This window comes from Xiphophorus maculatus, chromosome 2 (genome assembly GCF_002775205.1).
Source record: "Xiphophorus maculatus strain JP 163 A chromosome 2, X_maculatus-5.0-male, whole genome shotgun sequence".
NCBI lineage: Eukaryota > Metazoa > Chordata > Actinopteri > Cyprinodontiformes > Poeciliidae > Xiphophorus > Xiphophorus maculatus.
Genome location: NC_036444.1, coordinates 17,456,382 through 17,483,736, shown reverse-complemented (window position 1 = coordinate 17,483,736; position 27,355 = coordinate 17,456,382). Strand labels below are relative to the sequence as shown.

Here is a 27,355-nt window from a genome sequence, read left to right as displayed (position 1 = left end):
AGCAGTTAATTCAGTTTAATAATAGAAGCACAAGGCATCAACATATCTGTATTGTGTCTTTTTATATCAAATAACATTTATAAAACTATTGTGCAAAACAGTGTCCTTTTAATCTTCAAAGGCTCTGCACCAGTGGATAGTCATAGTCCTCTTAAATTAGGAAATATAACAAGTATGCATAATTTAAACAGCAAATTGTAAGCTTACACAGTATATGTACATTTTTACACAAACCTGGATTTTAAGTGCTCCCTACTCAGTAATGATGAATAAGGCAGATTTTACAATCAGCAAATATAATTGATAACAATAGAAAAGTGATGAACTTCTGCTGCTTGGCAGATCCTTTTAAGGAGCTTCCCCAGGAATTTGGCTGCTTTAAGGTGTTAAAAATGCTTAATCTGAAAGGGAACTTTTAACTTTTGACAAGACAGGACTGTACAAATGTAACAGTAAAACATGCAGTCTACCACCAGATCAAATTCTTACTTCCAAAATACAAAATAAATACATTATGTTTTATAAGTTTCAAGTCAACTGTTTTTCTTTTCTAGTCAAAAGATTTGTTGCATTGTTACACATTTTTGAAGGTGAATGCAGACAGAGGAAGCCATATATCTTTGAGCTACAGTATACTTTGATGTGAAATAAATGTCTTGAAATATAAAGAAATGTTTGTAGGCCAAACTAAGGTAAACACATTGTGCTAACCTTTTTAAACACTAGTTAATGATGTCTTCATGTGTTATCCAAAATTTTGGAGATTCTCTTTAAGATTTTTGTTTTTAGCAGTCTTTTTACATACATTTTCCAGTATGTCTAGTGCTACAAGTAATTTAGTGTTTCTCTAGTTCACAAACATATAGCAGATGGTCCTCTGGAGACTTTCCATGGCTCTTGCTGAGGTGAAGCTTGATGGCGTGCTTAGTGGCGAACTTACGGACACAGAGCTGGCAGCTGAACACAGCTCCATTACTGCTGCAGTCATCGGGAGATTGTGGCAAAAGGAAGGAATCCAGGGGCGCTACTTTCTCAGTGAGAGTGTTTGTGTCCCTTACAGTCTGTTTGGGAGATAGCTTGGCCAGATCCCTGACTCTGAAGCCCAGATGGGCTTCCAGGTGGCCCACATACGCTGTTGGGGTCCGGATCTGAGAGGCACAGTCACTACAAAAGAATATAGGCTGACCAGAGTCAAGGTTCTTGAGGAACTTGGTTCTGCCCGTTCTCCTTAGTTGGTACTTGACGTTAGCCAACCAGTGACTGATGGTGGTCATTGAAAGACCTGTGAAGCGAGATATGTGCATTCTTTCCTGTGGGTTGAGATCATTGATTATATACTTCCCCTCTGAAGTCTGTCTCAGGCTGGAGGCAAACTGGGCCTGCAGGAGAAGGAGATGCTGCGGGTTCCAGTTGGAGTGACGACCCTTACGTTTATGGCCATGCAGAGATGCATCGTCCTCATCTTGTGTAGTGCCTACGACTTCAATTTTTTCGGTTGCACGGGACCGTGAAGGAGGCTTTGCTACAGGGTGAGATTGTGTGAGGTTTCTAAGCATGTCTGAGATATCTGACAATGCATTCTCATGCAGAGGGCTGCTGGACGTGTAGGGAGACACCACTGATAACTTCGCAGGAGTAACAAGCGAGATGGGGGAGACAGAGGAGCCTGTAGAAGAGGGTGTTAAGGGGCCTGATACTATAGAACCTCCTTTATCATTTTTACTTTTAGTGAGGTCAATAGGCTGGTCATCACTGGGCTGGCAAAAACTATTATCGACAACACTTTCTGGTTTTTTGGTCTGTAACGGGGAAGCAGCCACTGCAGCCTTCTCAGTCATGCTCTGGCTGAGCCTGGAAAGCAGGCTAAGGGGATCTTGATTTGGCAAAGAGGGTTTGGCTGCTTTCCCCAAATGAATGTTCATTACGGACTGAAGAGCACTTAGTGGGTTGACAAAGGGCTGTTCGGGAGGAGTGTGACCAGTGATAATGGCGGTGCTGCATCTTAGTGTGGAAGCAAAAGGAGATTTAACTGCTGAGTCCCTCTTGGGTTCTGTTGCTGGGGATGCCCTATCACTATGGCTCCCCCTGTCACTATTGGCTGGAGTAACTTCTCTCCATTCTCGAGGTGAGTCAGCCACTCCTCCCTTGTGTGATTCTCCAGCCTCACTGCTACAAGGGGACAGCTGGTTCTCCCTCTTTGGAGACAACTGCTTCACCCTTTGCTCCACCTTTGCTACTTTTTCTGTCACCTTTTTCACTAAATCTTCCATTGCTTGAAAGTTGTTAGTGGGAAAGGGGGAAGAATGACTTAGTGGGGGGGAAATAAGAGGTTGGTTTTTAGCATAAGATGACAAAGCCCCATCCCCTCCATTGAACAAGAACTTCATCTGTGAATTCTTTTCTATGTTGCCCTGCTGAAGCTTAAGGGCACTGGGGAACTGGTAGGCTGCGTGTATGCTAGGGTAGCCACCCCAGCTTGGATTCCCGCTCTGTGCCTTATTGATCGCTGAAGTCACAGTGTTTTCCAGTGATTTTAGGATATCAATACCTCCTTTAGGGCTCTCCTTCAGGTCATCCTCTGTAAGATAATTATACTTTGAAATGCCATATTTTTCCTCTCCCTCAGTGTCTTCCTCTTTACCAACAGTGGTCATGACATGCTTTTCATTTATATCAGTCTCTAGTTTGGTGCACTCCTCCTCCACCTCCTCTTTCTTGATCTCTTTCAGAGGAGGGGAGGTGGCTGGAGTTGTGTTGGTTGGAACAGGTGGAGGAGAGAAGGTGGAGGGTGCAAGTGGAACAGACTGGACTTTTTGATCAGTAGGTGTGGTGACTCTCCCAGGACTAGGGGAGGTGGCCTCGGGAACTGCTTTAATTCTCTTACCGACCGAGCTGGACACCCTCAGGTAATGTCCAGTTACCATCATGTGAGTCCTCAGCTCTTGGAGTGTATTATAAGAGCTGCCACACTCCATGCATTTGAGGATCTGGAGTTTATTAGACTCAAACTGCCAAGAATAGCTGGCACCATTCTGGTGGCTGTATCGATGATTAGAATTAGCATAAGGGCTGGAGGACGGTTTCTGTGAGAGTTCACTATGATCTGCTTTGGCTTTGGGGGTTCCTTCTCTTGATCGTGATGAGGTGAGGTCCAAACCCACAAGTCCTCTTTTCTTAGAGGACATGATTTTGGCTGCCACTGGGGCCACTGGCTCCTTCAGAGGCACTTTCTGGTAGTGTTTGGTCTTAATCATATGGACACTGAGATCTTGGAGTGATTCAAAGGAATGGCCACAATACATACATTTCAAAACCTTCTGGGCATCCTCTTTTCCTTCCATCTCCAGCAGGGACCTCTTACGGGGTTTGGACCAGCGCTTTGAACCGCTGCCTGTTTTGTCCTGGTTGTCGTCTCGGTAGTGGCCTGTATCGTTCATGTGAACGGTCAGCTCCACCAAAGTGTCATAAGCTGCACTACAGCCCTTACAGCGAAATTTGCTAGCCCCAGTGAAGATAGAGCCAAACAGCTTTGGATTTTGCCTGTGAAGTTGGACTGTACTAAAGAGGCTTGGCTCAGAAGGAGCAGAGTGACGGCTCTGAGGAGGGTGTTGTTGTAGGGTCTTTGCTACAGCAGACTGATGCCAGTCAAAGCTACTGCTGCTGCAGCTACTGCTGCTGCTAGTGCTGTTGCTGCGGGCTGGCTTCTCCGTTGAAGCCACGGACTGTGTCTGAAGTTGTGTGGAATTCAAGTTCAGTGGTGACCACAAAGGGCTGGTCAGGAAACTTGAGTAGATAGCCTTCATTTGTTCTAATGTGTCCATGCCTATGGGAGGCGTTTTGGCATCGGGATTCAAAGATGCTGGGACCAAGTTGGATTCTGCTTTTCTGGATGGACTCTCAAAATCTGAGAGGCGATCACTGGCTTCACTTGCATGTGACTCACTGTCCATCTCTTGTCCTGAGAGCTCTGTGGCCTCAGCTGATTCCTGGTCACATGCCTGCTCCTTGGCAGTCCCTACACTTTGCTCCACAAATTCCTCTTTCATGGGAAGGTCATCATCCTGTGGTACCGACGGCTGTTCTCCTGCTTCGGCTTCCTCCACAATCTGCTCTGCCAGCTCCTCGGGAGAGTAAGCTGCAAGGAGAATGGAGACAAAGGGAGAAGGAATAAGATGAGTTAAATTGCAGGGAGAGTACATGCTATGTTAGAATAACTGGAGAAAAAGTTTCCCTGCAATGTGTGCCCGAGGACTCCCAGGGATAAATGAGCCATCTGTGTGGGAGCCTTTAAAGCTGAGCTGAGAAATTACAGTCATCCCATTTCACCTCATCAACCGTTGAGGTGTTATTTTCCTCTAGGCGAGCCTGTATTTATATACTACCCCAGCCACATGGAACTTATGCCTCCCCTCTTTACACTCCTTCTATTGGAGGAAAACAAAAAAAGAAATATCTTGGCAAAAACATAATGCACCATTTTATTTATCTCAGGGCACAACAGCTTGAAATGAAAACTAAATCTGAAATTAATGAAGCCCAATCTCACTGTGGCATTCTCCTCTGGGGTAATAAATGAGTTGGATCAACCTCCATCTGTCAGTTAATATGTCTGACGCCTCTTCATCTGCCTTCTCTCTGATTACACACAAATTCAGACTGACGCCCGCATGAACACAGTCAAAAAGGATTTTTCTAAAAAAAGTTGAAGTGAGAGGGATGTCAAAATTTTGTCGATTAAATTTTGGTAGGTTAACTAGACAACCCAGTGTGTCAAGTGGACTGAAGTCATACAGGTTCTTAAAATAACAGGATGAAATTTGAAAAATAAAAAAAATTATTTAGATTTCAAGCAAGATGTTAGTAGGTCTGGTACAAGGTTTTAAAAAGTTATGATTTCAAAAAGAGTAAGATTTTTCACCATAGAGTTCATATGGTTTAAAGTTGTTTTTAATTAGATACCATAAACATTGAACTTAGCATCTGCTCAAAATCACAAAAATACATTTTTAGAGTACTATCGTTATAACTGTAAGAACACAATATCTTGCAACAGTATGAAAACTTGTCTATTTACTTTTTTAAATAATAGCAATTTGACCATTTTTTGTACGTTTTAGGATTTTAGATAGATACCATGTTAAAAAGAAGTGGTGATATTTTCACATAGTTTTATCATACTGTGAAGACTTTATACAGGAGTTGAGAAAAAGGATTGTTGACCTGAAAATAAGCGGCTTGTCACTTTGCATGTCAATGACCAGAGCTCTCGTGAGGAGCGATAAGTGTGTGCACGCGTCCGCAAATAAGCGTACCTCATACAAACACGCACAGATTCCTGTGTTTCCCGTGGCGACAAGTCTACGCGTCTAACGCCAACTCAGCCACTACTCACCCACTACTCACCCCCGAGCCCCCTCTACCTCATTTCCTGACAGCCTCACTCACAAAACCACTCAAGTTGGAAAAAAAAACAAATAATCTGAAAATAGTGGATGGCCTGTGGACAGGTCTGAGGCCGTTTGGACAATATTGTAAACTAAGACAAATGCTAGGGGGAAAAAAAACCCTGGATATGGACTCAGATGGTTTGATCAGCTACACAGTTGAGCTTAAACAGGCGCACACACACAAACACAAATACACTATGTGACTAAATCTTTCATGCCCTCCCCTACACCCCCACACACATTTCCAGTCTAAACAAAAATGTCATAGCTGAAATAACTCTCATTTCCAGTGCTAACAGCCAATCTCAAGGCAGCCATGCGGCTGGCGCTGGTCTGATTTGGACCCCGGGGGCACAGTCAGCAGGCAGCCCTACCGTGAGGCCAGCCTAATGGAGACCTGGCAGGTGCGACCCACTCTCCGTCCTCCCGGAGATTTGGTTTGTCACTGGGTATCCATTACCTGCCATTCTCCGCTGATAGGCCCCGACAGCCCTGATCAAAAGATGTCGTCGGGCCCCAGTCCGCTTGGCAGTCAGTGGCATGTCGTTTGTAAAAAGGGCCAAGCAGGGTGTAAATAAAATGACATGATCACTTCCCCGGCCCCTCATGTTCTGGACACAATTATGATAATGCAGACGTGGAGAGAAGGGAAAGGAGGGGAGGAGTAGAAGAACGGAGAAGGGGTGAAGAGGTAAACGGCTCATGCTCAGAGAAACATACAAGGGATATATCTCCCTGCAAATAGAGTTCAGCTGCCGCCCTCTTCGCTCTCACTTTATTTTTCCTTCTAATATTTATAAAACCGAAATTGAGGAATGTTGGGTTGTTGTGTATTCACAAGCTAGTCATAAATGTCAGATAGCATTAAAAACAGCTTGGTATATTGCTAGACATTTGATTTATTTCAACAAAAGATGAAAAGAAACTGATTTTTAAAAAATGGATTCTTCTTGACCCAAGAAAAACTTATTATCTTAACCTTCAATCCCAACTTCAATATTAGTGAATGCAATCGCACAATCTCAATGGACGACTTGGAATATTTGGTAAGTTATTAGACAGAAAATGTCATGCACTCTCAATCTGCATATCTGGCCAGTTGGGTGGACTTAAACAACTCTTAATTCCCACACCTAGTGTATATTTTCAGACACTAAAGCTCATGTAGCGGAGTAAGTATCTTGTGCAAGATAGATTGTAATCAGCATCATAGCCGTTTTCAGCAATAATATCACAATCATATACTTTTCTGACATACTTGACCATGACTAGTAATTAGCTAGTCAGAAACTCAGTTCAAGGTCTGTGTAAATGGCATATATAAGCGCCATATGGTCATGTTGAAAACTCCCTTTGGTATGGATTTTGTTACTGAGTGAAGAGTTCACAAACTGGCATATTTTCAGTCTCAGAGATGTTGTTAACACCAACACGTTTTAAGGAGAGGAAGCACTAAGATGTTAGAAACTATTTTAAACAAGAATCATTTTTTCTACAAAATGCATGTAGCCCATTGAAATGTGAGGAACAACAGAGAGAGAAATAACTAGACCAGATTACAGGTCATCTGAGCAGAGTTCAGCAAAGTTGGTCTGCATTGTCTTTTTAAGCTGTCAGACTTTGTCTACTTTGAAACACAATGGATTTTAATAATGTGAACGTCTTCTTGGAACCTCAGCATTAGAGCGAGAGTCTATCATTTTGAGGGAATACACTCTGAAACTGCTGCTTTGCTAAAGCTAACAGTGCCAATTACTAAACACAGCTTAAAATTTGTTTTTGTTTTAAAATAATAGAATTGTGTTTTAGCACCAGACAAAGCATTATACAAACCCCAGACTGAAAATAAGCGTAAGGTTTAATTGTGATGAGTGCATTTCTGAATTTCATTATCATATTCCATGTGAAACCTTGTAGGCACATTCTGAAACCACTTTAACTCCCATTTTTGTGTGGAAATTGTTTTAAATTTATAGACAATAGGGTTATTGAAGAGCAGGCAGCACTGAAGGTAGGGAGAGAGAGAAGTCCAAAAAGACCAGCAATAAAAACCTTTAGAGTCAAACCATGCTCCCAGGCAATTTAAAATGCAAAACAAAAACCATTATGTCTGAGCACTATCTGTTAATTTAATCCCCAATGACTGATAATCCATCACACAGGGCGACAACCACATCCAATTATTCTCCCTGCCTTGACTGACAACAGAGGTGATTTATCAAGCTAATAAAAGGTGATGGGAATATAGAGGCTCTCTTAGAATAAATTATGAATATTTTGAATACAACAATACTCTTGGTTGCAGCCATAAGTGATATCTAAGCATATGGGGCCAGCCCTTTTCAGAATCTTCCTGGTGGTTGTTTAAATGTGTGGGTGTGAGAAAGAGAAAAAGAAAGCAAGAATGTGTGGCGGGTTCTTGTAATGATAAACTGAGCTGATGCCATGGTGGTGGGGGTTTGGGGTGGGGTAGTGGTGGCAAGAATCATTAGGTTCACTGAATGATTCCTTTGGGGTGGGGTTGGGTAAGAATGGTAGGAGGTGCACTTCCATACAATCAACATCTCCGTTGCCGCTCACAGAAAAAGAAAAGGCAACAACAAATTCACGCGAAACACAAAAGCTGCGGAATATGGAAGTCTCATGTTCAGAGGCACACGGTTCAACCTCAAATACATGCCAAGTAATTATAAACAACGTTAGTCAGTTATATCACCCCCACTTCCATACACATTCACACACAAACTCACTCGAACATGCACGTAGATGCAAGTGATGAGGAAAGACAGTGACATCTTGGCATGCAGGAAGCATTCCTGTGGAGTATCATTTTCATAAACATAAGGGCCGCAGACGAGGAGGGAGAGATCATCTGATAGAAATACTGCAGTGCTGCTCTGACGACCAGGAACAACAGAGAGGGCAGGGGGTGGGGGTGATTAGGCAGGAAGGTGCTGTGGCTGTCCCTGACATGGAGGCTTTCAGTGTCTGTCTCCTTCTCTCTGTCATATTGGGATTTCTCTTCAAGGGTTGCTGGAAGTCTTAAACTCTGCTGTTGCTGTATCTTAACCCGGTCCTTGTGTGATTAAAGAAAATCCCACATGACATCTTGGAAAAGAAATCTGCACACTTGTAATGTATCTCATCATTGTAGAAGAAAAAAAAAACATCCAAAACACATTTTCAAACTTTTAACTTTCCAAAACAAACTAATAATATATTTACCACACCATCACTAAATACCCGTTTTCCTTTATTTTTTGAAAATTGTCTTGATGACCAATAGGAATGTTCCACAGCTGGGAAAACAGTCTGGGGAGGCAGATCACACCCAACAGAAGCAGGGTAAACAGGATGTATCATTAGAAACTGTACCTGCATCTGACCCTCGTAGCTAAATGATTGCTTGGTCAAAAACACAACCTTGCCAGAGGCAACATAAACAACAGAAAGGGTTGTCCTTTGTGTGAAAGATACAATCTTTCATTTTTACTGCTTTTTCTCCCTAAGAAAGGTTTGGCTGGTTTGAGCAACATATTTATAAAAAGAAAAGTGCTTAAAATAGCTTTACTACATATAAAAGCAGCACTTGTTATGAATATATGGATACCTTTTTTTGAAAACATGAAATAATATTTTCAATTAAAAAACTCATGAGGTACACAGAGAAATCAGCTAAGTGCAGAACCTGTTGGTTTAAAATTTAATCTGACCTGACGATGACAACTCAAAAAAAGTGATACTTTCTCAGAAAGTGAACACACCACATGAAAGATGTACCATCTCACAATAACAACACTTTTCAATTCGTGTGTGTTCTATTGTTGTGAAAGAATGGCTCACGCATTGCTATCTGTTGTTATCAATGAGAAGATTAAAACTTCAGTCAAAGAAAGAATTAAAGTGCAAGAACCAATTGAAAAGGAAACTACATTCTGATTAATTTAATTCAGGCAGTGAGAGAGCAAGAGGGAACAAGACTTTTAGCAGATAACAGGATAACAAGAAGGCTGAATGCAGCACAATATAGCTGCTCTGTTTTATTTTTTAGTGCTTATGAAACCTGCTGCCAATACATTTATGAAGATATACACATGAAGACTACTGTTTTAGTCATGTCAGCCGCACTAATGTGTGAACTTTTTTAAGACATAAAAAAGTCTTAAAAACTTTTAAAACACTTTTTTATGTCTTAAAAAATACATAAAATGTTTTTTTAAATAACTAAGATATTATATTCTTATCTCATTAGCTTTTAGAAAAGCTAAAAGCTAATGAGAAGTTAAGTAATGCTTCTCTAAGTAATGACCAATAATTGAAAGAAATAAAGAATAAAAATATTTTGCAGCAACCTTAGTTTCTAATAGCAATTAGAATTGGCTGAAATTAGTATTCCTGGGTCGAAGCTTTAGAAACATTGGCAATCAGAAATTAGTCTTAGAAAGTACAAAAGTACTATTTTTACAAATATAGAGCATAATGTTACTGTACAAGTAATGTGAGTTGGTTGTATAAGTGTATGTTTTTGGAGTCTAGACAGAAAACTGGGAGTAGTCCCACTAGGTGTTCTCTTTGAGCTTACATTAGGAGAACGGCAGCAACAATAAAACCTAGCAAGAAAACATAACACGTCTTCTGGATAATGTGAAGTTATTTTAAAGGGGATATGGTTTATTATTGCTTGGCATCAAAAGAAAAAAAGAAATTAGCTTCTTTTGGGAAATTTTTGTCAATCAGTATTCTCAAAAGACTAACTCTGAAAGAAGTACCATAACTAAAACTATCACAGCATGACATATCTGTCTTGACATGCGTACAAGATTTCAGCTGGACGTTGGATGCATTGAACCAACACCAGACCTCTGTGGGGGGCCCTTACTGACAGGAAACAGCTCAGGAACATTACAGGACAGGAAGCCACCTCAGTCTCAATCAAATGAAAAACAAAAAAAAAAAAGAAATCTGCTTTGTAGTTTCTCTCAAGTTTCTTAGCTGTCTAAGACTCTTTAAATAGATTAGAAAAATTTAGTCTAAAACAACCCCATTCTGTCAAAACAGGAGCAGATCAGTAACATACCTAAAATGCCTTTCCCTTGTACACATGTGTCAAAGTACCACACTCAATCAAACTTAGGTCTCTCCTTCTTTTCCCTTTGATCCCTTCAAGCTGGCTTTAAGTCCCATGAGAAAAACTGTAACAGGTGATCTGTGGCCACTTTAAAAATTAATATGTTCTGACATAAGTCGGTTTTTTAGAGATGACCAGGAGAATGGTGCCCCTCTCCTTTTATAGGTTCTCAGCTCATAACTCAGCGACAATATTCAGCTAATACACGCAGTGTTGTTCCAGGCAATCATGGACGTCTTTGTCAGGTTTTATTTGTGTGCATTCCCTACCCCCTGATGGCACTGTGAATACATTGTGTCCGCCAATTGTAGTGCAGGATGTGTGATATGGGAGATGGGAAAAACAGAGAGATCATTCTGGCCCCAGGCGAAGCTTAGGGCTGAACCTTGTCAGTGCGCATAGTGAGAAGAGAGAGAGTGAACAAGCGAATGGATTCAACCCTCAGCTGGTTGTTGTGTTATGGCTGGACCTCAAAGCTGCCAGCTGCACACACAGACCCCCACGACCTGAAAATTTATCCAGTTTATCTGACAGGAGACAAGTCACGAACACATAGAGGCCTCCTGGTACTTACTCCAACACAGAGGAGAAGGAGGTCACAGAACGCATCAGGCCTCAGTTTGAAGCAGCCACAATAAGTGATAAAATATAATGAAAACAAACACAAAATCTGCACAACCTTCTTCCACAGGTGCACAAACAAGGCCATCAATATAGCAACTAAAAGAGAAGGCAATGTTTCAGTCACATATTGCTGAGATACTCTATCTTTGACAAAAATGTGTTCCGTCTTTCCACATCTCTTTGTGCACTTTTCTCAAGCATTTCTAGGTCAAAGCTCTGTGAGCTTTCAAACCAGTATGCATTTTTATTAAAGTTTTATAATGTAGCTTATTAGAAATAATAAGAACTGAGAAAATCTGATCTGATATAAACAGAGAGACTTAATACCATTTCATAAAGATAAATAGAGAAAGAGATTTAGGTAGATCTTAGCCATATCTTTTCAAATACAAGGTAGAAATTTTACAAACTATTTTAAAACATCTGCAATCACTGGATACCAGTTCATTCCAAGTTTGATCTGTTTATATATTCCACTATTCACACTAGACCCACTCTAAGGTGAGGTGGTCCAAATGCCAAAAAGACACTGAACATCTTTTTGTGTTTTCACAAAAATAATAGGCTTCAAAAATTACAAATTATGTTTAAAATAAAATCTGTTAAATGTGAAAAAATCCACTTTTATATAAATAAATTGTTGAATTGCATTGTTTAAATGTACACCACAGGGATGATACATGTTTCAATAAGTGCCCAAGAAAATAAGCAGTCCAAGTACACCAGAATTTCTAACTGTGATGTGGAAAATTAGTAGAAAATTAAGGAGGAGACTCCTAAGTAAGAGTATACTAGGTAAGCTTGGATAAGTACCACAGGACCTGCATAAATTTTTGGGATTTTTATTTATTGCATGTACCAGATTCTTGCCTCGGGCAAATGATTCAGAGTGCAACCTGAAGCTGGAAGCAGACATTAATATAAAACCCCTAACAAATTTTAAAGCATTAATGTAAACACCTTGAAAATTAAAGCTGGCAAACTTGAATGTTTCCTTGTAGCTCAAATTACACTGCAAGACTGCATGCAATGAAAAGGCTGTGGGAAAAGTAAAGCCTGTGGGTTTGCTCCATCAGCAGTTGTGATGTTTAGCTTGTTTTGCCACCAACAGTGTTTTATCGTTTAAACTAAGCTTGTTTAAAACCGGCCTGATCTCCTGCCTGTGCTCTAAGCTGAGAGCAGGAAGTTGTAAAACTGTCTGAAGCAAAACTGTTACAACAGGACACACAGGAATGAGACTCACATTACCGTTGTTCTGATATGGAGTCAGAAGAGAAAGAAAATATCTATGGCTACAGTTTAAACTAACAAGAAAAAAATATTCTTTTTCCATCCTGCCAGACATCCAATTTAAAGAGACCTCTATAAGTCAGTTGTTGTTCATTGTGTAAAGTGTCTAAGACATTGTCAAACTTTAATACTTGTACAATAAAAGAATCTCAGTTAAATGTTCAAGAAAAACTAAACAAATTCCAAAAACAACAGATTTCTAAACACATCAAAATTAAGAAAAAAAAAATCCAGGCTTTAAAACTGGATATGAAATCATGGTCTATAGTTTATACTATATGAGTTTCTGCAAGTGTCCAAATCCAAAAAGGTTCTGAGGGGAGTTCAGCTCTATAGCTGACCGGCTTCTTCTGCTAAAAAAAACTGGAAGTTAAATGAGCTCTACGTTCAAAGCTGAATCTTGGGCCAACAAAAGGTCGGGAAAGGAGAGAATAAACTTGGGTTGAGGAGCAGGACAACTAAATCCCTCCTACAACACACAGCTGCTGCCATGATCGCCTAGCAACGAGGAGGTGATGGACGCAAGCTGAAGATGGATGGTCACCATAAATCACTGTAGTGTGTGGGAGGAGGACAACGTAGAAGGCAGAGAGAAGGGAACAAGGAGAGGACAAAAAACAAAACATTCTTTTCCTTCACTTTTCTTTCAGAACAGCAGTGCTAACCTTGCCTTGACCTTTTAACTGTATTTTCAATCAAATATCTTTCTGAATCCGATGGTTCTTGGGATTTTTCTAGAAAAACTACATGGAAACGTACAGATAATTATGTATGTCACCTCCACTGGATCTTTATAAGCATGTATGCCTGCAAAAATACCCTTTACTTCTCCATTAGACACAACAATGGATCATGTGCCAGTTATCAAGGTATCCCAAGATTTTTTAAAAACGTTTCATAATCACTAGACATTCATTTTATTGAGATGCTAAAGTGAAGAGAATTTTTTTGTCATTATACAGAGTATAGAGTAATGCTAAGTAATGTACCACCACCCCTAACCTATTGATGTACACTGTTTTAATAGCCCAATGTAATTTATTTTGAGTTCTTTAAGTTTTAGACTAATTTCAGTCTAAAACCAAAGTTTATCAATCGGCTACAGATATCTGGGTTAAGGAACGATATGTGGTCTAAAAGTGATTTTGAACATGTTTATTAAAAGTGTAAACATATACCTGTTTTAACCAAGAATGAAGAACATTATAAAAGAATTGAGTTGGGCTCAAACTCTAGGCCTCTGATTTACTAACATCTATACTCATAGCCCTAGACCAGTATACTTCATGGTGCACAAATTATAGATTGAACTTGAATTTTCTATTCGTTTTGAGCAGTCTGGTATTATTACTGTCATATTACTTCATCACATGATTCAAAAAGGGTTGCATCAATCTGAATCAAACAAAGCTTTCTTACAGTTCTGGGTTATGCTTACTGGGTTTATTCTAGACCAAATTAAAAGGTCTACACCAGTCAAACTTAAAGTTGACTCTTGTCTAAATATGGTCCCTTTTGTAGCCTCAAGATTGAAAGAAGGTCTAGTCCTCGGTGTGACTGTAATAATCAATTGTTTAACAGTGGGAATGATTGTTGTTTATCAAAACACGAGAATCCAATACCAGCCAATGCCAGATTTGACCAACTTTTAAAAGATGATGATAATGACCGTCTATCTTTCATAAAGCAACCCCTCAGGCAAAGCAATCTGGGTAGTGTAGTTGCGGGATAAACATCCCTGGGCTATCTGATTATGGCTTACTGCTGCGGCACTGGTGTCTAGTAACACTCAGAGAGCGCTCAGCCATCCATCACACAGTGAGTGTCTGTCTCAGGCTTTCCACCCTGCTTCTTCTCGTCCTGGCTCTCCAGTTACAGCCATACACGGCCGGCCTAAATAATATTCTTCATGATAAATGGCGCTATAAGCCTGGTATCCATCATTAATCTGATTTTTAAAGAAGCATCCATCTTGGAGAGAGCCTGTTAGGGCCACGAGAGAGCAGAGCAGCCCGGGTTCATTTAAAGGCCAGGCTGCTGCATGAGTGATACCTGTCAGCCCTGTTCATCAGGGAGCAGTGCACACACATTAAACATTGACGCCATATGGCCTCATGTGCACACACACACACACACACACACACACACACACACACACACACGCCTATCTGCGGTACTTCTCTATGTGTGTCTTTTGTACATATATTATGAGTAAACAACACTTTCACATTTGTCGGACTCGTACACCGACAAAACATATTTCTCCCCTTTATTGAGACATCTTGCGACGTGTCATGGAAGAACACTCTGTCACTCATCAAGACGCAGCTCAGTGTAACTCAATCCTTCCTGTCATCTGAAAAAAATCTCCCCCTCCCAAACACTCCTCCTCAAGGGTTTCAGGAGAACTCACTGTTTCCTGGAAAATCACTCAAGCGCATACAAACAAAAGTTTATCTCTCACTTTCCCAACTCTATACCTCACTCTCCGTTCCTTAACTTTTAGGGCTGTTTTTTTTTCAGTGGTTTCTTTCAGTCCAATCCCTGTCTTGTTTTTCCTCTCTTTCCTCTTTCTTTCTCTTCCTCTTTGCCCCCTATCCACCTCCATTCTGTGTGTATCTGGTAAAGCCTGTTTGATAAATGACACACGTCACCGTGTCAGAAGCGAAGGGTGGGTCAGTGATAAATGACTCTGTTGAAAAGGAAATCGGCTCTCTGGCATGGCCGGCCTATTCTCCTCGTGGATTGGGTTTCAGGACCCCTAAAGAACGGAGCAGCTCAGGTTCCCCGAAAAAAAGAGCACACATCCCACCAGGCTCTGACGCTCTCTCACTTCTTAGAGGAAAAAGGTGGGTGGGTGGGTTGGTGGGGCTGTGGGGATCCAGCCTGTCCCAATTGTCGCCACAGTGCAGCTGCATCCATCACAAGAGCGGTGGGACTATTTTTACAAAGCCACCGAGTCGGTGCCAAGACAGCAGTCTCTGCTGAAAACCTCAGCTGAAAGCACACTGAAAGCTGAAAGGGAAGAGCGACTGGCTAACAGTTTTCTATTTGTGACACTACTACACCACTTACACTCCTCTCTGAGAGCCCAACCCTACGGCTTGACATCTGCCAAGTGTGTGTTAAAAAGGAGAGAAGGCCCATTTTACCGCCCCCACTCCCCCACCATCATCCCCACCGCCACTGCCTCCTCCTCCTCTTCCTCCCCCCCTCGTGCCCTTCTTCTTTTTTCTGCTAAAGTCTCTCTTTCAGTCACTTGCTGGCAGGGTGGCACTGTTATCATTACACAGGCAGGATTTATGGAGTAGAGGCCCGCAGTTAAAAACAAAAAAAGGCGTCTGTCAATACCTGTGGGAAACACTTCGTCAGCCATCCTCCTCCTTTCACTGAGGCTCACAGCCTCATTAGGTATGCACTTATCAGACACATAGATCACAGACGTGACTTAACTTCAACGGAATCCGGCTGCAGAACCTTTCATTAGCAACAAGGCCTGCAAGGCCAAACCATTTGCCTCGCTCTAACACCTGCAAACAAGCAGAGGCAAATTGTTGTTGGAGTTCTCAGACGATACTGGTGGACTTGTCAACCAGCAATTATGTCCAAACTGCAGCTCCCCTGCTGCTTCCGTAAGGACATGCTTTCCAAACTTAAACAGAAAGGCAGACACATATGAAAGAAGAATACCTGTTTTCACCTGCTTTACGACAAAGTCACAACATGTGTGCAGGGATCTGTAACACGGGTTGTAAAGGTTTGCATCATTACTAGTGCCAGATATGTAAGAGTCAGTTATCGGTTCTATTGAAGTTTTGGAAAGTTTCTGTTTCCAGAAAAAGCAGAAATAGAGTAACGCAGGGTTGCCTCACTCCCACCTATTAATCAACTGGCTGATAGAAGGTTCTTGCTTTGATAGAAGGCAAATTTAACTGTGCATAAACATTTTCCAATTTTGAAATAAAAAACCCCACAAAGTCATGACATGAAAACTAACTATAGGAATGCCAGACATCACTCTTTAATTAGTCAGCACTGTTTTAACATTTCAACTTGAGTGGTATGTCTGTTAAGGTACATGCGCTTCCAAATTACAGGATAATATCAGCTTGGGTTTATTCTATGAAGAGCTTGAAAAGCAAACATTTCTGAAAATAAAAAACACTTGAACTATAGTAACTTTAGTGGTGATTATTTTATGTCTTTGTTAAAGTCTATGAATCAAAATATTTTTTTCAAAATTACATTGTCGTATCATTTTAAATAATTAATGTTACATTATTATAGCCGCTGTAGGAATATGCCTGCTTCTGAATGAATGGAACAATAACAAAACACTTGTAATCCACAAAATACAATTTTATGTTGTTTTTTTAAAAAAGATTTTCTAGGCTCTAGTTGCCTTTGTTGTACACTATATGCAGCAAATGACCCAGAAGCACATGTGGTGTGTGCACCCCACCAACTCAGCCATCCACCGCTCTACTTTACATGTAAAGGTAAATGTAGGTTATTGTATCATTTAGGGTTATCGTGAAAAAGAATGACATTAATATATTTTACTAAAAATAAATTAATAGTGTTTGCGACTCCTACTTTTGCTGCTTGAGAAAAAATAGACTGTTGGCTACATGAGTTACCGTACCATGACTGAATGCCGGCTCCATGGTGAAACAGTCTGTTGCCCACTTGGTTTGCAGCAAGAAGATCCTAGATTCAAAATCTGGCCTAGGGTCTTTCTGCATGCAACTGGTTGACGATTCATTGGAACAACACAAGTTCTCCACGCATATGTGTGGGCTCACTGTATTCTGTCTTCCTCTCAGTCCAAACGTGTCTGTTAGGCTAATTTACAGTCAATCTACCATAAATTGACCTTAGGTGTGACTGTATTTGTGCATGGTTGTTGGGTTCTGTGTTGCCCTGTGATGGTCTGGCGACTTGCCCAAGGTATACCTCTTGCCCATTGACAACTACAGATAGACACCATCCTCTGTGACACTACATGGACAAGCTGGTATAGAAAGTGGATGGATGGATAATTGAACACAATTATTGTGGGTAGCTAAGTGGTACGTTATACTACTTGACGTAACAGATGTACTAAAGTGACACATTTTATAGTAGGTAGGTCTTTGTTTTAGAGCAGTACCTGCATTTGTGAGGCTCTGACCGTGTAAAGTGATATTACTTTAATAGTTGTTGCATAAAACACAACAAAGTCTCATGATAAAATTTTAATACTACATATCACATCCCTTTCATAAAATTGTAGTATTCTTACCTAGGATTATAAAATTGTACGGATCTCATCAGTGCCCATGCCTGGTGTTAACACTGCATATCAGGCTGTCACAATCTAACCGGGCATGTGCTGTTCTTATGTTGCACTAGTGATGCGCTAAGACAAACAGATGGAGTGACAGAAAACTTAAAGCCCACAGGTTTCACAGGATTAAGGCCAGACTCCAACAGATACACTACAGTCATGATGCCTTTCATGGATAGAACCAAATCACACACACACAGACACGCACGCACGCACACACACCCCACGAATTGAGTATAAGTGCCAATTTAGATGCACACTCATATCTACAGCTATAAAAGACGGGGGGCAATTTGCCCGCTGCATCCCTGACCATGTAGAAAAAGAAAACTGTTGCGGGATGTTCACAATTTTCAAAATCACAGAAACAAAGTATTTGAAGCTTCCGATAAAAAATAAGGGGGGTTATTATACAGCGCTATTTGTAAACAGACCTAGTTAAGACAGTGTGTAAAGAACATTAGCAAACTGTCTGGCAGCTTCCACTTAAATTCAAAGTGAGTTGCAGAAAAGGGTTTCAGCTTAGCAATATACTTTTTTTCTGCATGGTAGGTTTTTATCACAACCAAACCTCACACTTTAGACATTAGCATAAATAAACCATTTTTATAGTTATAAGTATGAATGGACTAAAAGTTAAAGTTGCAAGATTTTAAAAAGTTATGACATCATAACCTATTCACTATCCACTATCATACTGCAGGTATTTTGTAACGTCATTTTAATGTCATGTCAGAGAAATTGGCTGCAGTTTTCTCGGACTATCTGAAGCATAGAGTAAAGCATTGTTGTGCCTCTTCACCTGTTGCTGGGCACTGGCAGTCAGCTGGCTGGGAAAACAGTCTGACACATTTCCCTCACCTTCAAAAATGATTGATTTGTTGCCCAAAAATATTCACAGGAAAAAAAACAACAAAATAAAACAAAAATTAAAAAACATCATACAACATAACCTCATAAGGCACTGTGTAAAAATCACAACAGACACCATACAACTGACCGGACTAATTAAGCACCAAATGTTAACGTGTCACACTTGTGCTACTTTATAGAGCAAGAAAAACTCCTTAATTTAAATGGTTTTTGTAGTCTTTGTATTAAAATTACTGTTATAAATTCAGACGGTATTTTCTCAATTATACACATATAAACACACATATGTACACCCCTACACACACACACACACACACACACACACACACACACACACACACACACACACACACCCACACACACACACATATATATATATATATATATATATATATATATATATATATATATATATATATATATATATATATATATATATATATGTGGTTTATACATATATATACCATATATATATGGTTTATTAAACTAAATTGTCCAAGAAGGAGAGAAGCTTTAGAATTTTTAACTATATATATTTAACATCTTTAATGTGCTCGTGACAAATGAGGACCTTGTTTTTTTCAGTATGTGTTCATACAACAAATTGCATTAACCTATTTTGGCAGATTCCCATATATAAATATATATAAGAAAATTGCAGATGAGTTCCAATTGGATTGAATGATTTACATTTAGATATTGTATTTTAACAAGCATTGCAATCTTCCATCTGTCACAACATACCCCATCTATTGGTTGAGGTTTAACTTTAAATTGTGGCTCCTTTCAGTGATGTAAAAAAATATCAAACACATGCTAAAATAAATTAAGACCTCATTTGTCGCAAGGACGTTAAAAATAAATATTTGAACTAAAAAGTCTTAGTTGACATCCCGTTCTTCCCTACCTCTCGGACGCTTTAGTTGAATATCCAAGTCTTTGCCTACTTGTCGTAAAGCTGCTGCTGGCTTCCTGTTAAGTCAACAGAGTATGCTTTAGCTGATTCAATGGCTTCAGGCCCTGAACTCGAGGTAAAGCTAATCGCCCGCCACAAAGGAAGGCGTTCTGCGTTTCTACAGTCAGGAAAACTCTCCCTCTCCCATGTTTTCTCGGCTGTTTACGTGGCCAGCCGCCCTCGGTTGTTAAGAGCACTCAGACCTGACCCAGGTACGCAGGCCCATTTGTCACCTGCAGCAGAAAATTGAGTTACAGCACAACCAAAGGCGAGCAGCTCTGTGTAATATCAAGTTGATTACATCAAAGTGGTGGCAAACCTCATTGGGCCGGGCACCCCGAGCTTGTCATCTCCAATCACAGGGCCTGTCAGGACTCCATCAGCCTCACGGCTAATTGGACCAACGCTAATGAAGCAGGCAAAACAAGTTTTCTACTGTGGAGGGAGAAGCCCTCTCAGACAGGAAAGAGAAAGAGGGAGAAGCTGTGTGTTTGTGTGCAGGCGTGTGTGTGTGTTTGAGAGACAATGAGCAAGCAAAGCTGAATGTGTGTGTATGTGTTGTTGGGGCGTGTGTAGATTTTTCATGCAAGTCTCAAGGTTGCAGTGGGCTGACTCTCCCCCTAAGTCCCTAATCAAGGCCCATCATCTGTCATCCTTTTCTTTGCTCTCTCTATCACCATGCTCTGTGCTGCAATCAATTCATCATCACCCTTTGTGTGCCACTGAACAGTTGACAACTTTATAACTTGCAGCTGCACGGGCTGACTGACAGGGGTGGAAGGGGAGCATGAAAAAATGAAGAAATGAATAGATGAATGAATGAACAAAGAAGCGTGGTTGCAGGGAGAAAAAGTTGTTTTCTAAAAACACAAAACGATCTATATTACAGCCTTTTATTCTCTTTCGTCAACAGAGAAACAGCAGTGCGGAGGGGAGGAGAGAGTGGAGAGCAGAGGAGGACATGAAGAAGAAGAAGAAGAAGAAGAAGAAGAAGAAGAAAGAAAAAAAAACATCCTTCTCACTGATCTGAAATCAGAAAGCTTTCAGTCATTCTTTATGTGCTCCCCGCGGCCACTCTGAGCCAGTGAGCATGTACATTAGGGCTGGGGCATTTTGATGAAATAAAAGCCCAGGCCAGCTTATGGCTAAACAGAATGGGAGCACTCACTCAGCCTGTCTCTGATTGACCATTAAAGCCATTGATGAATGGGCCTGTCAGGGGAGAGACAATTAAATCAAACATGAAACAAAGCCGTTGTGACGGCCCAGTCTGACAGAGCAAACCCATTCCTCCCCTCCATTACATAGCACACGGCTCCTTTTACAACCCCTAACCCACTCCTCCCGCCTCCTCTACCCACTGTATGCCTGTTACTGTGAGTGTTCAAAGTGAACAAGTGAGTGTGATGTGCTCTTTTTTCTTTTCTTTTTTTTGAAGCGTGTGTATGATTTCTTACTGTGAAACCACTTTGCCCCCTCCCATTCTTCCACTTTTCATGAGTCACTTCATCATCATTGATACAAACTGAGCATACTTGTATTTGTTACATTGTTAGAACCTTCGCTGCTATAATACCTTCTCGGGATAAGTTACCATGAAGCCCTAAATATTCAGCGGCTCGTCCTTTTTAGAGTCAAAGTGTGGATTGTGTTTAGGGATGGTGCTCAGATTAGGTACAAATGAGGTTACTAAAATTACAGGAATTCAATAGAAAGTTCCAATAAGGACAAAAACACAAACTAGTGTAAGTAAAAAGTACACAGGCCCTTTCAAAGTGGTCTAAACGTGACGTCAGGGGCCCGCAGCACATGGTTGGAAGTGATTTTCTGATGCAAATCGGGAAGGATCAGATCAAAGCCGCATGACAGCCAATCAATCAACCGTCAAATCAGACATGGCAACTGTCGATTGTGGCTCCTTCCAGCCCACGAAACTCCCATTGTCCGCACGCAGATTGTTTATCTTTTCCCAAAATGAGGGAGGAAAAAAAAAAACCTTTGAGGTACATTTTCCTCATCTTCTCTCACCGCATGAAAGAAGTTATGCACTTCCACCAAAATGCGCACGAAGCTCCATGCTCCGCTTTATGACACGCCTCAAACAATCACCATCAAACATAACGCTCTTACTGGATATAAATGAATAGTTTGAGTTGTAAACAGGAGGTGAAACTTTCCGGCAGCATATGTGTCCGAGTTGTGGCACAGAAACGCATAACGCTATGCTTAAAACTGTTTATCCGCTTTGAGAAAAAGGTATGTGACAGCCTTTACGAGCACAGTGGCCAAAAGTGCCAAGGCTCATCGTCAGACAGAGCAAAAGCCATAAAGTGGAAACGGAAATGCAGTGACTGGAAAGTGAGCCTTACAAAACATCGTAAACCTGGTGTTAGGCGCTTTTATATAGTTGGATCCACATACCTGCTGCGCGCTTCGGCGCTTCTTGTTTCCTCCGTGGCATTTTTTGGGTGGCGATTTCCTCCAAAAGTCTTCTTTTTCTGCTCTTTTTCTTATTCTTTCATGCAGCTACCTCCTCGCCGTATCCGGGAAGATCCACCTCTAATCAGAAAAAGATTTACGCCTTCGTGTTGTAGACTGCACAACATCGGAGAGTCCGACAGGAAGGGAAACTAAAAATCATCGCAGCCAGAAGGAAGGGGATGTAAAACGAGGGGAATAAATAAACCTGGGAGCGGATCATAGATGTTTGTTTGTTGTTGTTGTTGTTGTTGTTGTGATCATTCGGAGCGAACGCGATCAGAATGTCAGCGGTGATAGCCAGCGTCCACCTCGGCTGCCTGGTCTGGCAACAGACAAAGTTGAGGGATAAGAGCGATGATCGCGTCACTCACAGCGGGAGAATGGGCAAACCCACCGCTCCGTTAACTCTTTACTTCTCAGAGAGGGGCGGACACCTCACACAGGCGTCCACCTACCTCTGACTTCATGCGATCAGCAGCTCAAACTGTTAGTTTAACACACACACAGCAGAAGGAGTGCTGCAAAAACACCAACTATCGAGATCATTTTATGTAAAATGCAGTTACAAGTCACATTTGTTAGGTTATTTTTAACTGCCATGCGGGAAGGTGCTGCAGATTTTTAAAAAAATATATAAATAAATCTTTTATTTTCAGCAGAACCTTTAATGCATATTAGGTTCTCATATATGTCTCTATCCTTGAAAGAAATATGCAAGTTGTAACAACTCAATGGCATTAAATAGCTGAAACAGTTACTGAAAGACTGTCCAAACTTACCCAATAGGTATAACTTCCTATTTAGGAAATTAGGTAATTTGGTAAAAAAAAAAAAAAAATAGAAGTCTTCATGAGGGGTAATTGAAACAGATTTTCTCAATACCCATGAAAACAGGACATATGTATGGTGCCCATCTGGTTTTGCAGACATGGGTTACATTGTATTTAGTCCAGATGTGTTGCATACAAGAAAATCAGGGAGAAGAAAATCTATATGGGCCTACATGCAGAATAGCTTGAAATTGACCACAGTGGCCTCCTAGACAGGATAGCCTGTAGAAAGCTTAGTAGGTGCAATTATTAGGGTTTGTGTGGCTGATAAAAAATTTCACAGTTTTCTTTCATGTCTGACCTGGTAATATTTTTTTCTTGCTTTTTTAAGACAGTATAACGCAAGCAAAACAAAACAAAACAAAAAAAGATGGTGGAATCCAACAGAATACAAATGTCCAAATGAATTACATGATAATGGACATAGATGCATGAACACTTCCTAAATGTCCTATTTATTAAATTCTAAAGATTGTCCATCAATATACACATTTATAGACCAAAAACAGTGTGCTTTTTTTCCTGAGTTTTGATGCATTTAATGAATAGTGTGAACAGGAAGAGTAGTACCTGCTGCTCACTGGTTGGAGCTTGTTTCTCATACCTTAACTTTACGGGGACATTTACTGCACATGCTGATCCCTTTTCCATAATTCATATTTGAAAACAAAACGCTTCACCTTTAGTATATGTCAGGTTTTCAATCATTCCCATGCACCTTAATACAATTACCCTTTTATATCCATTCTTTCATTCCTATTAATGTTAATTACCCCTTTGTTTTGTTGCTATTTTGTTCTGGCATTAGCATATTATTGAAGAAAGCAAAATGAATGTTTTTGTTAGAGTAAAAAAAAATATTAACAACACAACTGCTGAGAAATTATATATTATTACACTCTTGGAGTGCAAAACGTTTACTTTAAGTTTATCCAAACATGACACAAATAAAGCATTGGTAGGAATTGGGAGAGAAAATTGTTAAGAAATCCATTAGAAAAGTCACTGATGGCCCATCCTTTAAGAGCAAAAAGTAGAAGCCAAGAAAAAAAAATCAGAGGCTATGTGTAATCTGAGGTGGTCCAAGGGATGCACATTATTGTAGTAATAAACTGTAATATGCTCCAAAACACAAACCACACCTTTAAAGTGAGAAGCTAAATGTCCCAGCCAGATCTCAAGAATCTCAACCTTGTGTTTATATTTTGTCAAATGAATTACTGCAGCAATCTCTTCACAGGTCTCCTTAAAACGTCAATCAGAGAAGTGCAGCTGATTCAGAATGCTGCTGCTCACATTCTCACTCAAAGTAGAAAAGTTGAGCACGACACCCAAGCTCTAAAGTCCCTACAATAGCTCCCTTTCAAATTGTTTATTTTTTTTTTGTTTATAAATCATTAAATGCTTTTGCACCAAATTACATTAAAGATGTGTTATCACTGTATCAGCCTTCCAGACCACTCAGGTCTACTGTTTGAAGGCTGCTCTGCATCATCATCAGAATCAGAGCCAAGCATGGAGACACAGCATTCAGTTTTTATGCACCACAAGTATTGAATGGACTTCCTGAACACAGCAAAACTCCTAAAACACTGAGTTCCTATAAATCAAGGCTGAATTTCATTTGTTTGAAGTTGCGTTTGGCTGACATTAACTGGAACATTATTAATTTTAGTTTGTATTCAGACTTTTCTTTGCTTTCCCATTTTCTTGAAGTCACTGCAATGTCTTGGCTTTCCTTGCCTAAATGTTAGATTTTTACACCCGTACTAAATTAACCAGTTTTCTCATATGTTGACGTTAGAGATCAAAGCAGTTCAAGGAAGCTGTGCTAAGTCTCGGTAATGACCACGTTAATGAGTTTTCACCACTCGCTGACTGAATGACCTCCTGTCCCTCTGATGTGCACTACCTCTGCCTTCATTTTTCAGAACCAAAACATGTTGCATGTAAATCCCAGTATATAAACTATTTAGGACACACGGATTTGCAGTGGAGTGTGACACGACTCTGCACACTCTTCTTCCTAATGCTGTCTCAACGCATGTGCATGCTAAAGCAGAAATTGAGAATTAAAAGCCTCACTCTGAACATGATTTGCTCCTTTCTCTCCTCATCTCTGCAAGAGTACAGAGGCTCTGTCCCTGTCACTTTAACAACATGAAATTACAACCCAAATGGGATGTCAGGGGTTAGCAGTGTCTCTAACAGAACTATGCGAATATATTTCCTCCTATGGACCTGCCCCCACTCTGACCTCCCCCAGGAACAAGAAGTAACATTGTGATTGGCGTTTTTACAGCCAAATTAAACCGTCCTACAGCCTGCTGAAGGCAGCGGGAGAAAGCAGCCTTTCCAAAATTAGTGAGCCATCATCATGACAGAAAGTAGTGGGGACATGGTGTCATCCAGCCACTGTATCGATTAACCCATAAATAGTATATGGCCCCTTACACTGTGGTTCTCCCAGGCTTACACTGTAAATGGAAGTTATCTCAGCTGTGCATCTGTCTTGCTTTGCTCTATGCGTTAAAAACCTGACATCTAAAGACTGCAACCTGGCTGGAGCTGGGTGCACTGTAAAATAGAGGACATTATGCATGTGATTAGTGTAATGCAGCGGCTGTCCAGACATTTATTGGATGTGATTGACAGAAAATTGGGTATTCTGTTTCAGAACAAACTGGAACAAATCCGTTTTAGATTGGAGTACTCCATTACTTCAGGAAATTCATTTTTAGACCTATTTTGCATATTTAAAAATGAGATTCAAATCCTCTTTCAAGTAATATATGTGATTCTGTCTAATGTTAGGTAGACCTGCTGCATTATTCTCCTCCTCTCTGCACTCAGCACCAGGATTATCATTAAAGAGGATCATCTGTCAAGCCTGCATTGATTTGCACACAAGTTCGCCCAATCAATCTTAAAGTTGCGATTAAAAAGCCCGAGCTGCTTCTATTTTTCCATAGAAATCTTTTTTGGCAAAAAACAGAGAGAGGCCTTTCAATTTCATAGCCTCCAGAACACTCAAGTATTCATTGCGCTCCACTTTTTGCTTTCAACCTCTCTGCGGGAGGCAGGACTCATGACATCTATGTATGCCGGTTCTATTCACAATGCTATACAGCCTTCAGATTTGTGCAGCAAGTGATCCCTCAATACCATCAAATTGCTCTTATTGGACTCTGCTCAGTTCTACGGGGCCTGTCCAGAAAAGCGGAGAATTGCAAAGCCAAAATTGTAAACAGACAGTTCACGCCTCAGAAGAACGGCCATCCAGCTTCATTTTATCCTAAACTGTACGAGCAAGGCTTCTGTGCAGAGGCAGAGCCCGGCTGCTTTTCTAAACAAATTTTAAAAGAGAGAAAAAAAAAAACAGAATCTACCAAGTCTTCATTTGTTTCCTACAAACAGATACCAAGTTTGTCCATGTGTGCGCATCTTTGCCTTATCTGTGTATTCATGTTGCTGCATTCACGTGCGACTGTGGGTGCATAATGCATGGCCCTGTTGAGAAGAGTGATTGCTTTATTCCTGCTTTGTAGGTGCTATGGGGGCCAGGGACGTGTCTTTGGGCAGCTGTATGGATGGCTTGAGGAGGTCTCCATCATTCATAAAGCACACTCCTACATGTAGAATTGATCTAGCAAAGAAACAGGGTGGCAATAGCAGTTCATCAGTCTTCCCTAACCACAAATCACTCTGAGGTGTACCCCCACGGGGGGAAAGATGTGACACCATTGTCTGTGGAGAGGTCCCAGAAACTCTTGCTCACTTGGTGGCCTCCAAGTATGTGAAGAAACACGGAGAACGATGATTACGTTAATGCACAGAAGCTGAAACTTTAAGTGGTAAGTAGTGTTTTAAAAAATTACTCAATTGAATTGCTGGCACCTTGACATTTCACATAGGAGATGGTGTTTTCGGGGAGAAGTCCAGCGTTCATTAACTACCACACGTCACATTTTGTATATAATCCAGAAGTTTGGTTTTGCTTTAATTTTATAAGAGCTCATTCTACCATGTGATTGATGTGTCCCCTGAACTGCTTGATTGAGATGTTCCTATTTTAACAACAACTTTCTTTACACCACTCTTCCATTACGAGCAGATTTGTGGAGTACACTACTATTGGTTGTCCTGTCAACAGATTATCCCACCTGAGCTGCTGAGTGGTAGATTTTTGAAGCTCCTCCAGAGTTACCATGGGATTGTTGGCTGTTTCTCTGACTACAGGTCCCATCCTGGCAGTTTAGGTGGACAGCCATGTTTTGGTAGATTTGCAGCTGATGCGTACTCTTTCAAATTTCAGATGACTGACTGCACAATGCTCAGCTGTTCAAAACACTTGGACACTGTTTTATAACCTAACCCTCCTTTAAACTTCTCCACAAC

General features: G+C 40.7%; 1 protein-coding gene across 1 annotated transcript; it reads right to left on the bottom strand.

The window, feature by feature from the left end:
• LOC102233660 (teashirt homolog 3) lies at nt 1-22,483 on the bottom strand. The gene is made up of 2 exons (XM_023326846.1): nt 22,068-22,483; nt 1-4,135 (listed from the first exon to the last, which is right to left on the bottom strand). The coding sequence occupies exons 1-2, from the start codon at nt 22,105-22,107 to the stop codon at nt 837-839; spliced, it is 3,339 nt and encodes a 1,112-aa protein (XP_023182614.1). The 5' UTR covers nt 22,108-22,483; the 3' UTR covers nt 1-836.
• Between the last annotated feature and the right edge of the window lie 4,872 nt (nt 22,484-27,355).

Excerpts from the sequence above, each read along its gene's own strand:
- LOC102233660 (XM_023326846.1), bottom strand. The coding sequence starts at position 22,107 with ATGCCACGGAGGAAACAAGAAGCGCCGAAGCGCGCAGCAG. Across the intron at positions 4,136-22,067 it reads AGCGCCGAAGCGCGCAGCAG|CTTACTCTCCCGAGGAGCTG; the intron begins GTATGTGGATCC and ends TTCTCCTTGCAG.